The 18,430-nt window shown below is 40.2% G+C and overlaps 1 protein-coding gene across 2 annotated transcripts in view; it reads right to left on the reverse strand.

Annotated features, from left to right (window-relative positions):
- The window catches only part of PPP3CA (protein phosphatase 3 catalytic subunit alpha), a 218,321-nt gene that overhangs the window by 113,628 nt on the left and 86,263 nt on the right, over positions 1–18,430 (reverse strand). For both annotated transcript variants that reach the window (XM_020805420.3, XM_020805421.3), the window contains exon 2: positions 5,113–5,313. In XM_020805420.3, the coding sequence (XP_020661079.1) occupies positions 5,113–5,313 (201 nt within the window). The remainder of the gene's footprint in view (positions 1–5,112; positions 5,314–18,430) is intronic.

Genomic DNA, 18,430 nt, shown 5'->3' on the forward strand with positions numbered 1-18,430 from the left:
GGGGGAAGCAGGAATCAAAGCGCTTTGATTATTCCTGCTTTCCCCCTCCACTTTCCTTGCAAGAGCTTTCCCCCTCCACTTTCCCCCTCCATGTTCTTCAGAAGCAGTTCCCTGCCCTCCCCCTTCCACTTTCTTGTAAAGAAGTAAATTCTGGGTTAGAAAAGGGAGGCATCTTCTAGGTGGGGGAATATTATACACAGAAAAATACGGCATGTGTATACTGAAATGCAATCTTCTAAAAAGCTCTCCTCAAACCCCCTCTAAAAAGAATGCAACATATCCTTTTGTCTTTGTAAAGGTTTGAACAGAAGGACTTTCCACTGGGCAGAATAGAAACCACCAAAAGTGGGAGTCGATTAAGATGGAAAGATCAAGGCATAAACTGACTGTGTGAGAAGATTTTTTAACTTAGTACAAAATCTGATTCTTTTACAAACATAAATTTATCAATTCCCTTAGCAACATTTTGTTGTGATCCCCTTTTCTCTTCCTTGTTGGGTTTTTTTTTTTAAATGTCTTTTAATATCAGTGGTCTTTTTCGTGACACCACTGATTTTTAACTCCTCGTACAAACAAGTCACTAAGTCAGTACAGCAGTTTGCTGGGTTTGTGACCTAGATATCGTTGCATGTACAAATGCATATGAATCAGACAGTGATATTCTTGGGGCAAAAATTAATCCCTGTGGTTTACAGTGCTTTGTAAAAATGGCTATGCTGACCAGGACTGATGGGAGCTGAACAGACTAACAACATTTAAAGGGCTACAGGTTATTTGCTCCAATATTCATAATTTTTTTGTTTTGTTGTTTAGTCATTATGTTGTATCCGACTTTTCGTGACCCCATGGACCAGAGCACACCAGGCCCTCCTATCTTCCACTGCCTCCCAGAGTTTGGTGAAATGCATGTTGGTAGCTTCGGTGACACTGTCCAACCACCTCGTCTTCTGTCATCCCCTCTGTCATAGTTTTCCCCACTTTCTTCAGTTTACACTTGAGTTTTGCTATAAGAATCTGATGATCAGAGCCACAATCAGCTCCAGGTCTTGTTTTTGCTGACTGTATACAGCTTCTCCATCTTTGGCTGCAGAGAATATAATCAATCTGATTTTGGTATTCCCGTCTGGTGATGTCCATGTGTAGAGTCGCCTCTTGTGTTGTTGGAAAAGAGTGTTTGTGATGACCAGCTTGTTTTCTTGACAAAACTCTATTAGCCTTTGCCCTGCTTCATTCTGAACTCCAAGGCCAAACTTTCCTGTTGTTCTTTTTATCTCTTGACTCCCTACTTTAGCATTCCAATCCCCTAGAATGACAAAAACATCTTTCTTTGGTGTCAGTTTTAGAAGTTGTTGTAAGTCTTCATAGAATTGGTGCATTTCAGTTTCCTCAGCACTGGTGGTTGGTGCATAAAGTTGGATTACTGTGATGTTGAAAGGTCTGCCTTGGATTTGCATTGAAATCATTCTATCATTTTTGAGATTATATCCCATTACAGCTTTTCCCACTGTTTTGTTGACTATGAGGGCTGCTCCATTCCTTCTATGGGATTCTTGCCCACAATAGTAGATATGGTAATTGTCTGAATTGAATTCTCCCATTCCCATCCATTTTAGTTCACCAACACGCAGGATGTCAATGTTGATTCTTGCCCTCTTCTGTTTGACCACATCCAGCTTACCAAGGTTCATAGATCTTACATTCCAGGTTCCTATGTAGTATTTTTCTTTGCAGCATTGGACTTTCCGTTCACTTCCAGGCACATCCACAGCTGAGCGTCCTTTCAGCTTTGGCCCAACCACTTCATTAGCTCTGGAGCTACTTGTACTTGTCTTCCGTTCTTCCTCAGTAGCATGTTGGACGCCTTCCGACCTGAGGGGCTCATCTTCCAGCATCATATCTTTTAGCCTTTTGTTTCTGTCCATGGAGTTTTCTTGGCAAAGATGCTGGAGTGGCTTGCCAGTTTCTGCTCCAGGTGGATCGCATTTAGTCAGAACTCTCCTCTATGACGTGTCTGTCTTGGGTGTCCCTGCACGGCATAGCCCATAGCTTCTCTGAATTACTCAAGCCCCTCCGCCACAACAAGGCAGCAATCCATGAAGGGGAATAAAAATATTTGCTCAGTGGCAAACAGAAATACAGATGTTTGTGCCATGACAATCCAAGGAAATTGCAAACACAGAAGTTTGTTTATACACATATCCACGCACTGCCAAGAACTGAGCAATGAAATATCTGGAACTCGTACACAAATAATCATCTGAGCTCAAAAGCCAGGCCTCGCCTTCCCATTAAGATACTCACAGAGCCAGCAGGCGTGAGGAACAGGATGTTTATCATACATCTCTGCTTGGCTGATGAACTGTGTTTAGCTGTTTAGACCTGTCTAGGCTTAGACCAGAATATAAAAGTGGGAGGAAGAATCCTGTCCAGGAAACAAATAGAAAATGAGATGCCAGTGTTTCAACAGAACAATGTTACTGTATTAGGATTCTATGGATTTCAACTCTTCTTCATGATACCACTCTTCCTCGTGGCCATTTGGTTAAGACCAAATGTAACTGAACTCCTGCCTCTAAAAGAATTCCTAGCCAGTCACAGAATCATAGAATTGTAAAATAATTGAGTTCAAAGAGGCCAATGAGGTCATCAAGTCCAACCCCCAGCTCAACGAAAGAATCCAAATCAAAGGAGATCTGACAGATGGTTGTCCAATTTTCTCTTCAGCGTTTCCAGCGTTGGAGTGCTCACCACCTCCCAAGGTAATTGGTTCCATCCTTGTACTGCTCTAACAGTTTAGAAGTTTTTCCTGAAGTTCAGGAAATCGCTTTCTGTAGCTTGAAACCATTATTACATGTCCTCCACTCTGATATGATCAAGAACTTATTCTGCTCCTCCTGTGTATGAAAATGTTTCAAATATTTGAAAAGTGCAATCAGATTTCCCTTCAGTCTTCTTTTTTTCAAGGCTAAACATGCCCCGTTCTTTCAGTATTTCCTCATAAGGCTTGGTTTCCAGTCCCCTGATCATCTTTGTTGCTCTCCTCTGAACTTGCTCCAGTTTTTTGGCATCCATCTCAAAGTATGGTGTCCAGACCTGAACACAGTACTCTAAATGAGGCTGAACCACTGCTGAATAGAGGGGAATTAGTACCTCACAGGATTTGGAGACTATACTTCTGCGAATGCATCCTGAAATAGTATTTGCCTTTTTTGCAGCCATATTGCAATGTTGTTTCATATTCAGCATTTAAACTACATCAATTTCAAGATTCAAGATTCTCATTATTACTGAGCCAAGTATCCCCCATCTTGTAACTATGCATTTGGTTCCCAACCAACCCCCCAGTTGTAGAACTTTGCACTTATTCCTGTTAAATTTAATTCTGTTGTCAGTCCAATGCTTAAGCCTATTAAAATATTTTTGAATTTTGTTCCTGTTTTCCAAGGTATTAGCTATTCCACCCAATTTTGTATCATTTGCAAATTTGTGAAGTATTCCCTGCACACACTCATTCAAGTCATTAATAAAAAGGATGAAGAACACAGGGCCCAGGACTGAGCCCTGGGATACTCCATTTGTTACCTCCTCCCAGTTCGAGACTGAGCCATTTATAGGCACTCTCTGAGTACAATTTTGTAACCAACTGTGTATCCACCTGACACTTGTTCTATCCAGCCCACAGCTAATTAGCTTGATGGGTACAAATCCAATTAGATAGCTAGATAGCTAGATAGCTAGATAGCTAGACAGACAGACAGACAGACAGACAGACAGACAGACAGACAGACAGACAGACAGACAGATAGATAGATAGATAGATAGATAGATAGATAGATAGATAGATAGATAGATAGATAGATAGATAGATAGATAGATAGATAGATAGATAGATAGATAGATAGATAGATAGATTGGAATGTCATTCTGATTTGTCAAAGGCTTTCCTGAAGTCAAGATATATTACATCTACATCCATCTCAAAAAATGAGATAAGATTAGTCTGGCATGTTGGCTTCTGGTTATTACTGCATTGTTTTCAACATGCTTGCAGAACGACTGCTGTATAATCTGCTCCAGAATTTTCTCTGGGACTGATGTCAGGCTGACTGGTCTGTAGTTCTCCTTCTTTTTGAAGACTGGGACAACATTAGCTTTCCTCCTGTCATCTGGTACTTCACCCATCCTCCATGATTGCAAGAAAATAACACACAGTGGTTCTGTGATCTCTTCAACCAGATCCTTCAATATCCTTGCATGCAGTTCATCCAGCCCTGAGGATCTGAACTCATTTAAAGTAGTAAGGTATTCTTGACTGTTTATCAATCTCAAGCTGCAATCCAATCCCTTCTCTTTGTACTTCACATTTGCCCAGAGGAGTATAGGCTATCTTTTGGGAGAAGATCGAGCTAAACTACGAATTGAGCACTTCTTTTTCATGTTATCATTCTCATATTCCCATTAAGTAGCTGAGCCACTCTTTTCTCTGTCTTTTACTATGCACATATCTGAAGATTTTTTGTTGTTATTTTAGCATCTCTTGCTAACCTCAGCTCATTCTCAGCTTTTGCCTTCCTAATGGAATCCTTGTAATTCTTTGCTACTTATCTGTACTCTTCCTTTGTAGTCTTGTCTTCCTTCCACTTCCTATATAGTGTCCTTTTTTTCTTTTCAGGTCCTCTCTGAGCTTTTTGTGAAACGACATTTTGGTGTCTTCCTTTATTTTTCCTTGTTGGAATTGTTTGTAGTTGTGCCTTTATAACTTCCTTTTTTTTTTCTTGCACACGATAATATCTGAAGGCTGTTTAAAGAATGCTCTTGAAGAATGTAGTGAAAGAGTCACAGTGATTCAAAAATTCACTGTATACTTTCGCAGTATCTTCCATTTACTACCTGTCCTGGAGAGCACGGTCACACTCAAAACCAGTCTAACAGTGATAGAGGAAAGATAAAAGAAACCACAAATCCATTCCAAAGCACAACATTCCAATACCTCCATTTCAAGATGTGACCACTCAGAAATCTGGTAATAGTTTATGTACTTTGTACAGTGCATATTTTAGAACTACAATGTGTGACAACTGATGCTATTTCTTAAGGATTGTTGGCACCTACCAGTGACAGGGGCATCTATATCCAGCAAATTTTTTTCCTGGCGTAGAATTGAAGCACCCTCTGTTATTATTCTCAAAGCAACACTCTCTTCCAGCCTTCCTTCTTTCATAAGGTGTGCCTTTAGGATATCCACACGTGGCTTTCCATCATTGTCAAACACTTCCTTAGCTGTAAGCCGATGGCTTGGAGGAAACGGGACAGCTGCAAGAATAAAGATAGGTGGGTTCAATACATCAAATAAACACATTAGCCCTAATAAAGACGACTCTTTAACTCTACAACTAGTCATCAACTTGTTTTTAAAAGAACTCTGTATTTATTAGACTACTAGGGAAGAAAAACCCCTGCTAATGCAGTACCAGATTGTTAAGTGCTTTCCACTTTGTGATCAGTAGCAATTTAACCTTTATTCAAATTTCATTTTTTTTCCTCATCCTTGAAAAGAAAATTTCCCAGAAAGGCTAAACTTAGTATTGGATGCACAGAAAACAAATGGTTTGAAAAATACACTTTCTCTAAACTACTCATGCCCAAGAAAAATGGCAACTGTGGTTTGCTCTTATTATCCTTTATTTTTCTTTCCCACGAGGTATCACCTAGTCTTGCATCCCCAACACAGAATGATCAGCATCTTTAGCAACAGACATAATGGCAAATCAGCAATATTGGGCAAACATATCCCTCTTAAGAAGCAAACCAACAATCATAGGCATGCAGGGATGACAATAGTAATGTTTTGGGAAACAACTGCACGATAAAAACATTCCCCCCATTAAGGGTTTACTGCAAAGCCATTCACTGTGACGTAAGAGTGGCTTTGCAGCCCTCATGTGATGCTGCCACTTTCACTTTCTTGCTCTCAGCTGGAAGCCAGTGAGATGACGCTCTCAGTTTCAAGGATCAACATGAAGCATTATCCCAGCTTAACCCCCTTTCCCTGAGCAGCTAAATTGGAGTGGCATTAGAGAGTGCCTGCCTTGCCAGCTGCAGAGTAATTATACTGATCCAAGCTGATGCTACTGTGGGTGGCTCAGATTATGGAAAAGTGAATGAAAAGCTCTGGTGAATCCAGAACTAGTACATCTATAGTAGGCACAAGTCCAGCCTCATAAAAAGGAATGCATGTACCAACATACGTTTACAATTTAATTACGCAAGAACCGTTGAAAATTCTACTTGCTATAGTAACTTCACCCAGCCAAGAGTCCTCAACTGCTCAACACCTGTTATTCATGGTCGGTACAGCCAATGGTTGGTGATGGGCAGCTGCTGTATATACAAGATTTGCTACTGTCTGCGATTTGGGGCGTGTATGGTAGTTCTTGGACTGTATCACCTCTGGACACAGAGGGACTCCTGTACTTCAGATACCTGGGATTTCCCAAAATTCAACAATATACTCCCACACAGAAATACATACTCCTCTACAGTGTCACAAAGATTTGGTTCCACATTTAACTTCAATCATTCTAAATGTGCCCCACATTATTTGCAAAAAGGAACTCTCAAGGCAGAGCTACTCCCTTGCAAGAACAAGATATACTGGATGACATGTGCTTCAAAACTGCCTCCTACATCAAGTATGTCACAGAATTCTTTTCAGACCGAGAGGTGATATCTAGCATGAAAATAAAGCAGATGATGGGTGCAAAAATTATAAGCGGATCCTTCAACTCGTGATTTTCAGACTGTTATTCGTGTGTGCCAGATATCCAGTTAGGGATGGAACCATTACACCAAAAGCCAGGTTTTTCAGCAAGATAGGAAATTGGAGAGGAGGTTCACCCCTGCCAAGCTCACACATCCTGCTGGGAAATGACACAGTGAAGAATTTACCTCCAAAGTAAGTTGGGGAGGAGTGATTGAGATGCCTGAGTTCTGAAGCCCTTAATAGCTTTACATAACATCACAATGCACACAAGTGACTGACAGAGAAATACCAAGCTCCACTGCAGAAGAAATGGTTAACATGTTTGTTTAGCGCTGCCTGTGCCAGAAACACCAATGTTCTCCGCACAGCTAGGGGAATAAGATTCTTAATTAAACAGCCGCTGCGGTGCCAGCAGAGGGGAACACAACACCATTCTTGGCACAAACTGCATGTACTATTGTTTTCTCCTTTAGCTTCCTGACATTTTAACAAGACAGTTTGGCTTTGAATTAGCTTACACGTCATGTATAGTCCTCTTCTATACATTTCTAGATGTTACAGTAGAGATGCACAGTTGAATCATCAGACTATATTAAATGCCAAGCATTAACTTTTATTAATAGCTAGTCTAACGAATCTGAATTTTATTATATTTATTCATTTAAAAGTTTGATACCCCATTTTCCCTTCAACAGGATCTAAGGTGGCTTGCAGTATTAAAACAAAGTGTTAAAAACCATAAATTACAATATTAAAAGCAATTAAACAAATATATTAAAACTAGTAGACAGCAACAGTTTAAATCCATCCTTCACATTAAAAATAACGAAAGAACAATAGTCTCATTTTAAAAACAACACCCTCCTAGTTACTGAAAAAAAACAACCCAAAAAACCATACTGAAGAACAAAGCTGCTTGCAGAAGGACAACAAAGAGGGGGTCAGCCTGGCTACCTATGGGAAGGAGATCCACAGCTTGGGCACAACAAAACAAAGAAGGCCCTCTCTCACTAAACTCGCCTGTGAGGGTATAGGGACTGAAAGGCCTCCCCATATGATCTTAAAACCTGGGGAATCTTATAAAGGGAGCTGATCTGTTTGATCTAGCTTGGCCCTAGTTGTTTAGGGCTTTATGTCAAAACCAGAACTTTGAATTGTGCCTGGAAAACAGCTCCAGCTAACAATCTGGCTGCCGCATTTTGGACCTGCAGAAGTTTCCAAGAACTTTCCAAATGTAGCCCCCCACACAGAGCACGTAGTAATCCAAAAAGAAAATAACTAAAGCATGTGTCACTGTAGTAAGATCAGATGTATCAAGGAATGGGTGCTGCTAGTGAAACGGTTTTACTGTAATTGCAAATACACTCCTGGTCATCACGCAGACATGGGCATCTAGTCTCTGGGACTAATCCAGGAGCACACCCAAAATGCTAACCTATGTTTTCAGGGGGAGTGTAATCCCATCTGGCACAGGCTGAACCCTATTCCCTGATCCATCTTTCAACTGACCAGGATCACCTCTGCCTTGTCTAGATTAAGTGTTGTTGTTTTTTCATGCTCATCCAGTCCATTAATGACACCAGACACCAATCTAAACCCCAAACAGTTTCCTCAGATTTAGATGGAAATGAGAGCCAAAGTCGGGTGTCATTCACACACTGGTGACACTGAGTCCCAAAACTCCAGACAACCTCTCTCCATGTAGATGTTAAACAGCATTTTGGACAAAACAAGACTCTGAGGGACAGGACACCATAGACCCATGGCAACGGCATCAAACAGGAGGTCCCCAGCATGACATTCTAAGGCAGTGATGTCCAACCTTGGCCCTCCAGATGTTCTTGGACTTCAACTCCCAGAAATCCTGGCCAGCAGAGGTGGTGGTGAAGGCTTCTGGGAGCTGTAGTCTAAGAACATCTGGAGGGCCAGGGTTGGACACCACTGTTCTAAGGTCTCTAGGAAGGACTGGAGCCACTGTAACACTGCCTTCAGGTCCCATCCCAGTGAGAAGGCCCAGAAGGATACACATCATGGTTGATGGTATAAAAAGTCACTGAGAATCATGCAATCTTTCATTCCCAGTTGATGCTGGGCTACATACCAGAATCCTTAACCATCAATCACACTGTTTCAAGCTTTTAAGAATGAAAGCCCAACAATATCTGGTAACAAGAGTTTCGGAATAACTGGCCTAATCTTATCAGGTGTGCACAGCCTCAGCCTTTTCTCACACATTTTCCTGCTGTCACTGCCCTTCCCTCATGCCACCCTCTATAATTTGCACTATCTCCACTATAAACAGGTCCTAGCATTCCTGTCCTGGCCACCATGTTCTTTACCTGCCCTAAAACAAGATGGACATGAAATTCTATTTCAAAATACTGAAATACTGGACAACACCAGCAATCATTACGTTAGACTGCACAGGGAAGCCAATGAAATCCACAAATACCAGCAGAACTTCAACAAAAAGAGGAAAGTTTGAAACTCAACAAAACTTGGCTCCCAGCTCTGAAAAATACAGAATGCAAAAGGTCAACCAACTCTACCCAGCCACAAGGACTGGGGATCACTACACACAAAATGACACCCATCAATCACAGTGACAGATAATCTCTTCTCTTTATCACAACAATACACCCACAACAAGACACACTAATCACCCATCTCCTGAAAAGGACAAAAGCTGATCTCACAGCCATAAATACTCAGCTCCCAAACAAACTACACCGGAGCACAGAGTACTGTCCTCATCTTCAGACAGCCACAGAGATTGGTGAAACATTAGGAAGAACAACCTTCAGAACATGGCCAAAGAGCCCGAAAAACCCACAACAACCAATAGAAAACAATACTTTAGTAGAATTATTGGGAATAGATTTTATCATAAAGAAAAAACACAACAAAAAGCATAGCTATAAAGTGGATCAACGTCGTTGACAACTCACCTATACTAGGTTACCTCTGAATCCCTCATGCTATGCATGCCAATGGTGGTATGTGTGCCATTGTTTGAGAACAAGTAACTTAGTGGTTCTCAACCTTGGTTAACCCAGATGTCCTTGGGCTGCCAGAAATCCTGTCCATCACAGCTAGTGGTGAAGGCTTCTGTGAATTACAGTTCAACACCTGGTTTACCCAAGGTTGGGAACCACAGGCCAAGAGCGCTTGAGGGATTACACAGGAGACGTGAGGTTAAATGCAAGAAGGAGACACCATCAGTAAGACTAAGCACTTGACATTCATCACACTCACTCAACCGTCTACTACTGCACAATTTTCTCAATCTACACAACCAAACTAGAACTTCTCAAAAGGAATGTGTTTGCATGTGTTGAAATACATAGCAACCTAGCATGTTGCGCATGGTTTAATTACTAACACAGTTGGTCAAATTATCAGTTAGGAAAGAAAAAAACTAAGAAAACTAACTTTTTTGTTCACTTGCTCTTAAGCAACCAATCAACAACACTCTTTCCTTTCTGCCACTAGGTGCTTAATCTTCTTCACTCTGAGGTATTTTGTTTTTCAATTAGTTCTTGTTGCTTAACCTCCATTTTGTGAGGCAGATGTTATGTGGAGCTCTCTCTTCAGCCATGAATTTGAGAAAGAAAAACTATTTTCTGCCATTTTAATAGACTAAATGGTTCTTCTTTTTACCACTAACAACCTCATCTCTTCACGTCAGGTTTTTGAGCAGATAATTTTGGATGCAAATACTGTTTCTTCTTTTTACTATTGTCTGACGGATTATATATGTAAAAGCAGGGCAGTTACATATACATTTGTATAAATTGCCCTACTTTTTACTGTGCAACCACACTCAACAGCACGAACAAAAAATTCCACTCGTTTTTTTATTTTTAAATTCCATTAAGTGTGGTTTACTAAACAGAAAGAGTGTAGACTCTCATTCCACTACTGCAACCATATTTAATTCAGAACTGGCATTTCAGTTCAGTGAGGTTCAGAGTTATTTACAGTTCACATCAAACTTTTTTAAAAAAGCAGGCCAGTAATTACGCTGCATTACCATTTAATCATAGGTCTGGAGAAAAGAAACTACAGACTGGCACCTCAAATGGAATAGCTCTTTTTTGGTTGTCATATTTTAAACAGCATGTTTAGCAACAAAATGTCGAAGAAAGCCACTGGAATTTGTACCATTAAATTTGTGTAGGATTGATTTTTACAAACCCTAAACTCTTCTGAATTATTAAAATAGTGAAAGTGTTTTCTGTTGTTTCAATAGTTCCAAGCTACTGCCTTCCATCCAGCACTAGGTAACTAAAAATATTTTCTAACTGCAAAGGACTAGTGGTTAATTAGCACAAACTTTTGGAAAAGTGGAAAAAAGTGATCGGCCTACAGCCTGCCATTTGTTAGCTGGGTTGCTAATACAATATGTACAGATGGAAGATGGTGCAATATTTTATGTGCACAATGGCATTAAAACTACAGTAAAACTAAATCGTCTTCAAATGGAACTCTATTACACCATGTTATTCATGCCATCACCAAAAGAGGGCAGTAATGATCCCTACACTAAAGCTAAGCTAGTGGCCTGGTATAACTAACTCTGTCAAGTGAAAACCCTTAAAATTCAGTTTCTTTGTACCAAAGACCATGGATACACAATCTCCAGGCTTAAGGATACAGTACCTGAGATTCACCAATCAAAGCCAGGTCTATCAGGCTTGAGAATTTTAAGTACAAGAATTTGATTTGAATACTAGAAGAACTGAACTCTTTTACTTCCTTCTCAAATGTACAGCTGGTTATCCCAAACCTTATTCATTTCAACAATATAATTTGAATGTAGGTAACATGGATCCTTGAGGCAACCAGTGTAACCTTCCCTGGAAGAGAATTCTACAGCATGGGGAACTATAACCATGAAACCCCTCTCTCATAGCCTCATCAAATCTGCCAAAAAGGGGCATAGGGCAGGGGGGAAAAGAAAGAAAGAAAGAAAGAAAGAAAGGAAGGAAGGAAGGAAGGAAGGAAGGAAGGAAGGAAGGAAGGAAGGAAGGAAGGAAGGAAGGAAGGAAGGAAGGAAGGAAGGAAGGAAGGAAGGAAGGAAGGAAGGAAGGAAGGAAGAAAGAAAGAAAGAAAGAAAGAAAGGAAGGAAGGAAGGAAGGAAGGAAGGAAGGAAGGAAGGAAGGAAGGAAGGAAGGAAGGAAGGAAGGAAGGAAGGAAGGAAGGAAGGAAGGAAGGAAGGAAGGAAGGAAGGAAGGAAGGAAGGAAGGAAGGAAGGAAGGAAGGAAGGAAGGAAGGAAGGAAGGAAGGAAGGAAGGAAGGAAGGAAGGAAGGAAGGAAGGAAGGAAGGAAGAAAGAAAGAAAGAAAGAAAGAAAGAAAGAAAGAAAGAAAGAAAGAAAGAAAGAAAGAAAGAAAGAAAGAAAGAAAGAAAGAAAGAAAGAAAGAAAGAAGGCCTCAACTGAAGATCTTAAGACTTTGGCAGATTCATCCACTGAGAGATGGTCCCTCAGACAACTGTGACCCAAGATATATAGTGTTTTACAGGTCACCATAACCAGTTTGAAAGGTGCTTGGAAACAAACTGATAGCAGAGGAACTGTTGTAGTAAAAAATTTATCTTCCCGCTACAGCTAAAAAGGGATGTTTATTTAAGATACTGTGTGAAGGTTCAGGAAAAAGATTGCGTGCGTTTGTCTGTGATTTTAGAAGTCCACTGATGGGGAAAAGCAAGCTGTTGAACAGATAAGAATATAATATAAAAACTAAATCAAACTTAAGCTGGATCAGACCAAACCGTTCTCTAGCCCAGCTCGCAGGATGGTCAGCTAGGGACTCTGACAAGCAGGATGTGAAAGCAACAAATCTAAAATCCATTACTTACAGTCCAAAATTATGCCCCACTGATTTATGAGATTAAGGTAAGTGTCATACTCTTTGGCAATAAACAGTATATAGTACTGTGTGCACATATGAGCCCCACAATGAGGACAGAACTTCCAAGCACATATATCACTATATAGTATAGCTGTTAATGTTACCAATGTCCTCTCACATTGCTAAAAAAAAATCTGAACAGGCAGTTTAGTTGGCTTTTGTATGCCCCCAAGCAATGGGGCATCACCTAGGGATCCTTTCCCTCAAGCAACAAAATGTCTTAGAGACATCATTTGCTCTAGGGCAGCAAAACACTGCCTAGCTACAGGCACTTTTAATATTCTATATCACAAACCACAAGTTTTTCCTTTTCCTTCACATGTAGCCATTCAGAGCTGAAAAGCAGCTAATTGATTTGCTTATGTCATCTTCTACTGTCGTAAGCATACTGTCACCTCGTCTTAAGTTGCTTGTGGTATCTCCCTAAGGGCTCATAAGAAAGAAGAGACTTGGGGATTGCCTTTTAACTGTGTGGATTTCTGCCACTTGGGCTCATGGTTCCCTTGATGATGATGCAACAAGTTGAAAACACCTGCATTTTTTTTACATCTGGTTCTTGTAAACTTTCCTGTACGAGAAACAGAAGCTGATGCCACCAAGTGCTTGTCACATCAACCAGACATTATTTATAAACAAACATTATTATTTATATATAATATATAAATTATATATATTATTTATAAATAAATACTATTTTAATAATATACAGTATATCACAGTAGTGAGTACACCCCCTCACATTTCATAAATATTTTAGTATATCTTTTCATGTAACAACACTGAAGAAATGACACTTGGCTACAATGTAAAGCAGTGAGTATACAGCTTGTATAATAGTGTAAATGTGCTGTCCCCTCAAAATAACGCAACACACAGGCATTAATTTCTAAACCGCTGGCAAAAAAGTGAATCCATCCCTAAGTGACAATGTCCAAATTGGGCACAAAGTGTCAATATTTTGTTTGGCCACCATTATTTTCCAGCACTGCCTTAACCAGTTCACCAGATCTTCACCGGTTGCCACTGGAGTCCTCTTCCACTCCTCCAGGATGACATCACAGAGCTGGTGGATCTTAGAGACCTTGTATACCTCCACCTTCCATTTCAGGATGCCCCACATATGCTCAATAGAGTTTAGGTATGGAGACATACTTGGCCAGTCCATCACCTTTACCTTCAGCTTCTTTAGCAAGGCAGTGGTCATTTTGGAGGTGTGTTTGGGGTTGCTACCATGTTGGAATCCTGCCCTGCAGCTCAGTCTCTGAAGGGAGGGGACTATGCTCTCTTTCAGTATGTCACAGTACATGCTAGCATTCATGGTTCCCTCAATGAACTGTAGCTCCCCAGTTCTGGCAGCACTTATGCAGCCCCAGACCATAACACTCCCACCACCATGCTTGACTGTAGGCACGACACACTTGTCTTTGTACTCCTCCCTTGGTTGCCACCACCATGCTTGACACCATCTGATCCAAATAAGTTTATCTTGGTCTCATCGAACTACAGGACACGGTTCCAGACATTCATGGCAGTCTGCTTGTATGCAGCAAACCGTATGCGGGCTTTCTTGTGCATCATCTTTAGAAGAGGCTTCCTTCTGGGACGACAGCCCTGGAGACCAATTTGATGCAGTGTGTGGTGTATGGTCTGAGCACTGACAGGCTGACCCCATCCCCACCCCTTCAACCTCTGCAGCAATGCTGGCAGCACTTGTACGTCTATTTCCCAAAGCCAACCTCTGGATATGACACTGAGCACGGGCACTCAACTTCTTTGGTCGACTATGGCAAGGCCTGTTCTGGGTGGAACTTGTCCTGTTAAACCACTGTATGGTCTTAGCCACCGTGCTGCAGCTCAGTTTCAGGGTTTTCGCAATCTTCTTATAGCCTAAGCCATCTTTATGTAGAGCAACAATTCTTTTTTTCAGATCCTCAGATAGTTCATTACCATGAGGTGCCATGTGGAACTTCCAGTGACCAGTCTGAGAGAGTGAAAGCAATAACACCTTCTCCCCCTTCACACCTGAGATTTCTGACACTAAGGATCTCATGACACCTGGGAGGGAAAACGGCTACTTGGGCCCAATTTGGACATTGTCATTTAGGGGGTATACTCACTTTTGTTGCCAGCGGTTTAGATATTAATTGCTTTGTGTTGCGTTATTTTGAGGGGACAACACGTTTACACTGTTATACAGGTTATACAGTCATTGCTTTACATTGTAGCCAAGTGTCATTTCTTCAGTGTTGTCACATGAAAAGATATACTAAAATGTTTATGAAATGTGAGAGGGTATACTCACTTCTGTGATATACTGTACATATGTCTTTAATTGGAGGTCCAGGGTGGGAAGTGAAAATAGATGTGGTTTGTGTTTATTTATCAGCTGTTTCAATTAAACTTGTCAAGCCATAGAAGAGGTCACAACCCAAGATGTCCTTTGGATCCAAATTGTGCATTACATATTTCTGTATTAGGGTGCCCACAGATTAGCTCATGAGATCAGCATAGCTTCTGAGTAGTTTAATATAGCTCAACAGAGGGAGAAATCAATAAATGCTTCCTTCTATACATGTTTCTTAGACATACACTTGATCTAGGCTGAGATAAAGTATAATATAAAGTTTGCTAGAAAAAGAAAACACAGGCATCTTTCCTATCGTATCACCAAAGGGGATAAACTATAAGCATTTTTACTGGCCTATTAATCATCTGTTGCATTAGAAAGTTGCCAAATATATTTATACATTTTAATTTCTACCAGTCACCTGAAAACATCCAGTACAGCTACTACAAACTTGGTAATTATGAAACCTGCAGCAACAGTTTCCTCTGACCCAATAAACCCAGACAAAACAGAAACCAGAGTTTGCTACTAAGTAGGATTTTTAACTAGCTGCCTAGAATTCACTCTGAGACTTTTTCAGGTAGTCTAACTGGTTCCATTATCTAAAAATAATGCAAATATGTAGGCAGTAGGGGCACCAAATTCACCACTTCTGGTCCTCACATGTTCATTTCTATAGTTGTAATGTACGTCCATACATGAAAGTGTTCACGCACACATAAATTATACTGTAGACTTGTGGACAGTTCCTGCAAAGCTTGCTATCCCTCATTCTACCCTACCTGTTTCCACTGAATAAACAGAGCAAGAGTCATAAAATCCCAAAGAGGGTTTGTGGTTCAAACTAGGAGCCAGCAAGTACACAAGATAGGAAGAACAGGAACAGCAGGCCTGCTTTTTTTTCCCCCCTTGGTAGGAAAGTCACTTCATATCTCTCAGAAGCTTTTAAAGAATCATATACATTTATTCTGATTTGTCTATCATTTTTTAAAAATGCACTTGAATATCCTAAAGAGCCCATCCTGCTTTTAAATACACTACCAATGAAGTCAAGCTTACTCTGGGTGACAGCAATACATGGCTTTTGATGACTGTTAGTTCAGTTGTGTGCTTCCTGAAATCAATGCATTTGAGAACCCAATTTTTTCCTCCATCACCTGCAAGTAGGGATGACCTTTGTGCCATGAAATCCCTCTGGCCACCACACTTGATTCCTTATTTCCTCACATCTGCAAGGGAATCACAAAAAAGTCTTCTCTCCCCTCTTTTTTTCTTACCTCTACCAGAAACCTATGAGATCCTTTGCTCTACGTTTGCACGCATCTCTCTAATATGTACTGACACTCTTACACTTCCTGAATCATAGAGCTGTCACAGTTTCTGCTGAATTTCAATGGCGACCACAACATGAAGGAAGGATGCAACTTGAAGAGATCACCCACCCATAATTTAGTTTTAGGGCCAAACTACAGAATATATTAATTGGTCTAAATCCAATTACAGTGGGGTCTTGACTTAAGAACGGCTTGAGTTAAGAACATTTTGACTTAAGAACCGCTCTCATAGGAAAATATTGACTTGACTTACATACTTAGATTTGAGTTAAGAACTGAAAAAAACCCACGTGGGAGGCAGGGAAAGTGCAAAAAGTGAACTTTCAGTTAACTGTTGGCCAGTGAAAAGGGTGCCTGTCTGCTTCCTCACTCCTCCCAGTGTTTAGAGAGTGGACTGGGAGACAGTCTTCAGACTGCCTGGTACTGTACTTGCCTGGACTGTATTTTCCCTGCCTTCCCTTAACCTTTCTTGACCTAAAAAAAAAGAGAAACAAAATATCCCCCTCTAGTGGTCGAAGGCGGAATAGCAGCTTCCCATTAGTTTCTATGGACAGAAAAGAGCAGATACGGATTAAATGGTTTTCAATGCATTCCTATGGGAAATGCAGATTTGACTTGAGACCTTTTTGACTTGAGAACCGCCTTCCAATACGGATTAAGTTCTCAAGTCAAGACCCCACTGTAGTAGTTCCAACTAGAATATACCCACTGAATCAACACTTATATACAAGCACTTGGTTCAGTATGTCTACTCTAAGTAGGAATGCAAACTGGGTTCAGGGCATAGTATGCATTTCCATTTTTTTAAAAAAATTAAAACCTTCCATTAAAAAAAAATTAGTCCAAAATAAGAAGATCTGTGTGGGTGATGATAGGATGGGCTGGCAAGGCTGAGGGGTGATTTCAATCATTATCACAGTACCTTCCTAAATTTTACTATTTCAAACAAAGTCAACTAAATATCTTGAAGTTTCACCTCCATAACACATATCCCATGCCTGCTAGTAATTTGGATACTGGCATAGTTCAGAATAAAGCATGAACAAAAAAGAGGCAATCCTAATACTTTCCAAACTTAATTATTTTACATGATGCACTGCATGCCAAATATAGTGGAAAAGTGATAAACCGTTTTTTTTATTTTGCTGGGTGGAGGGCACTCATACGTCAGACAGGCATGATTACAGTATTTTAAATACCTGTTTAAATTAAGAGAAAAATTGAGACATGTTTGTTGAGAAGCGATGTGAGGTAACAGTTTTTTTAGTATTATTTTGCTAGGTTGCTTGTTGCAGGTGACATACAGTACGTAAAAAGGAAGTCATTACCATCCATAGTTACTAAGGAACAACACAGTCACAACCTACTTATGATAGAGAAGCCTGCCAAACCAAGTGCTAGAACTACTGTAGGATGTACAAAGAGACTATTTGTCTACTTATTGTTACACTGTAAGGCCTCATGCACTACGGTAGTGCTATAATTTAAGCAACAACAGCATAAACAGAACCCTGAGTGACTTGCAGTTCAGAGAACCAAACTGATGGAATATCAAATTTGCATGCAATGTTTTTATAGATTTTAGTCTGGTAGCCTGTTGTCAACACTTTCTCCCTCAAGTTTGGCCTGATACTCAAATACATGAACAAACAAGTACTGTAAATGTAATTGCACTTGAAAAGAGGTAGTTGACATACGCAAGAATGAGCACACTAAACCACAGAATGGAAATAAAATGAATGCCACTCTTACAAAAATAAAATATAACAGTAACCTCGATATCCTTCTGAAGTGACATCACAACTTTTAAATTGCATCATCAGAAAACTTAAGGAACACTGTGCTAGGAAGAACTGGCCTGGGCAGATGGTCTCCAGTATAAAATAAAGCTGGTGCTAAACACGGATGTGGACAGAGATGAAACATTATATGTGAAAGCAATTTTTCCAAATCTTTTCTGAAAGTTACTTTTTTTTAACCATCTTTGGGTCCTATCATACATATTTTTTCTTGCAAGGGAATTTATATAATTTCATCTTAAAAATAACTGTCCTATTTTTTTGTTAGTATTC

The sequence above is a fragment of the Pogona vitticeps genome, chromosome 5, assembly GCF_051106095.1.
Source record: "Pogona vitticeps strain Pit_001003342236 chromosome 5, PviZW2.1, whole genome shotgun sequence".
Classification (NCBI taxonomy): domain Eukaryota; kingdom Metazoa; phylum Chordata; class Lepidosauria; order Squamata; family Agamidae; genus Pogona; species Pogona vitticeps.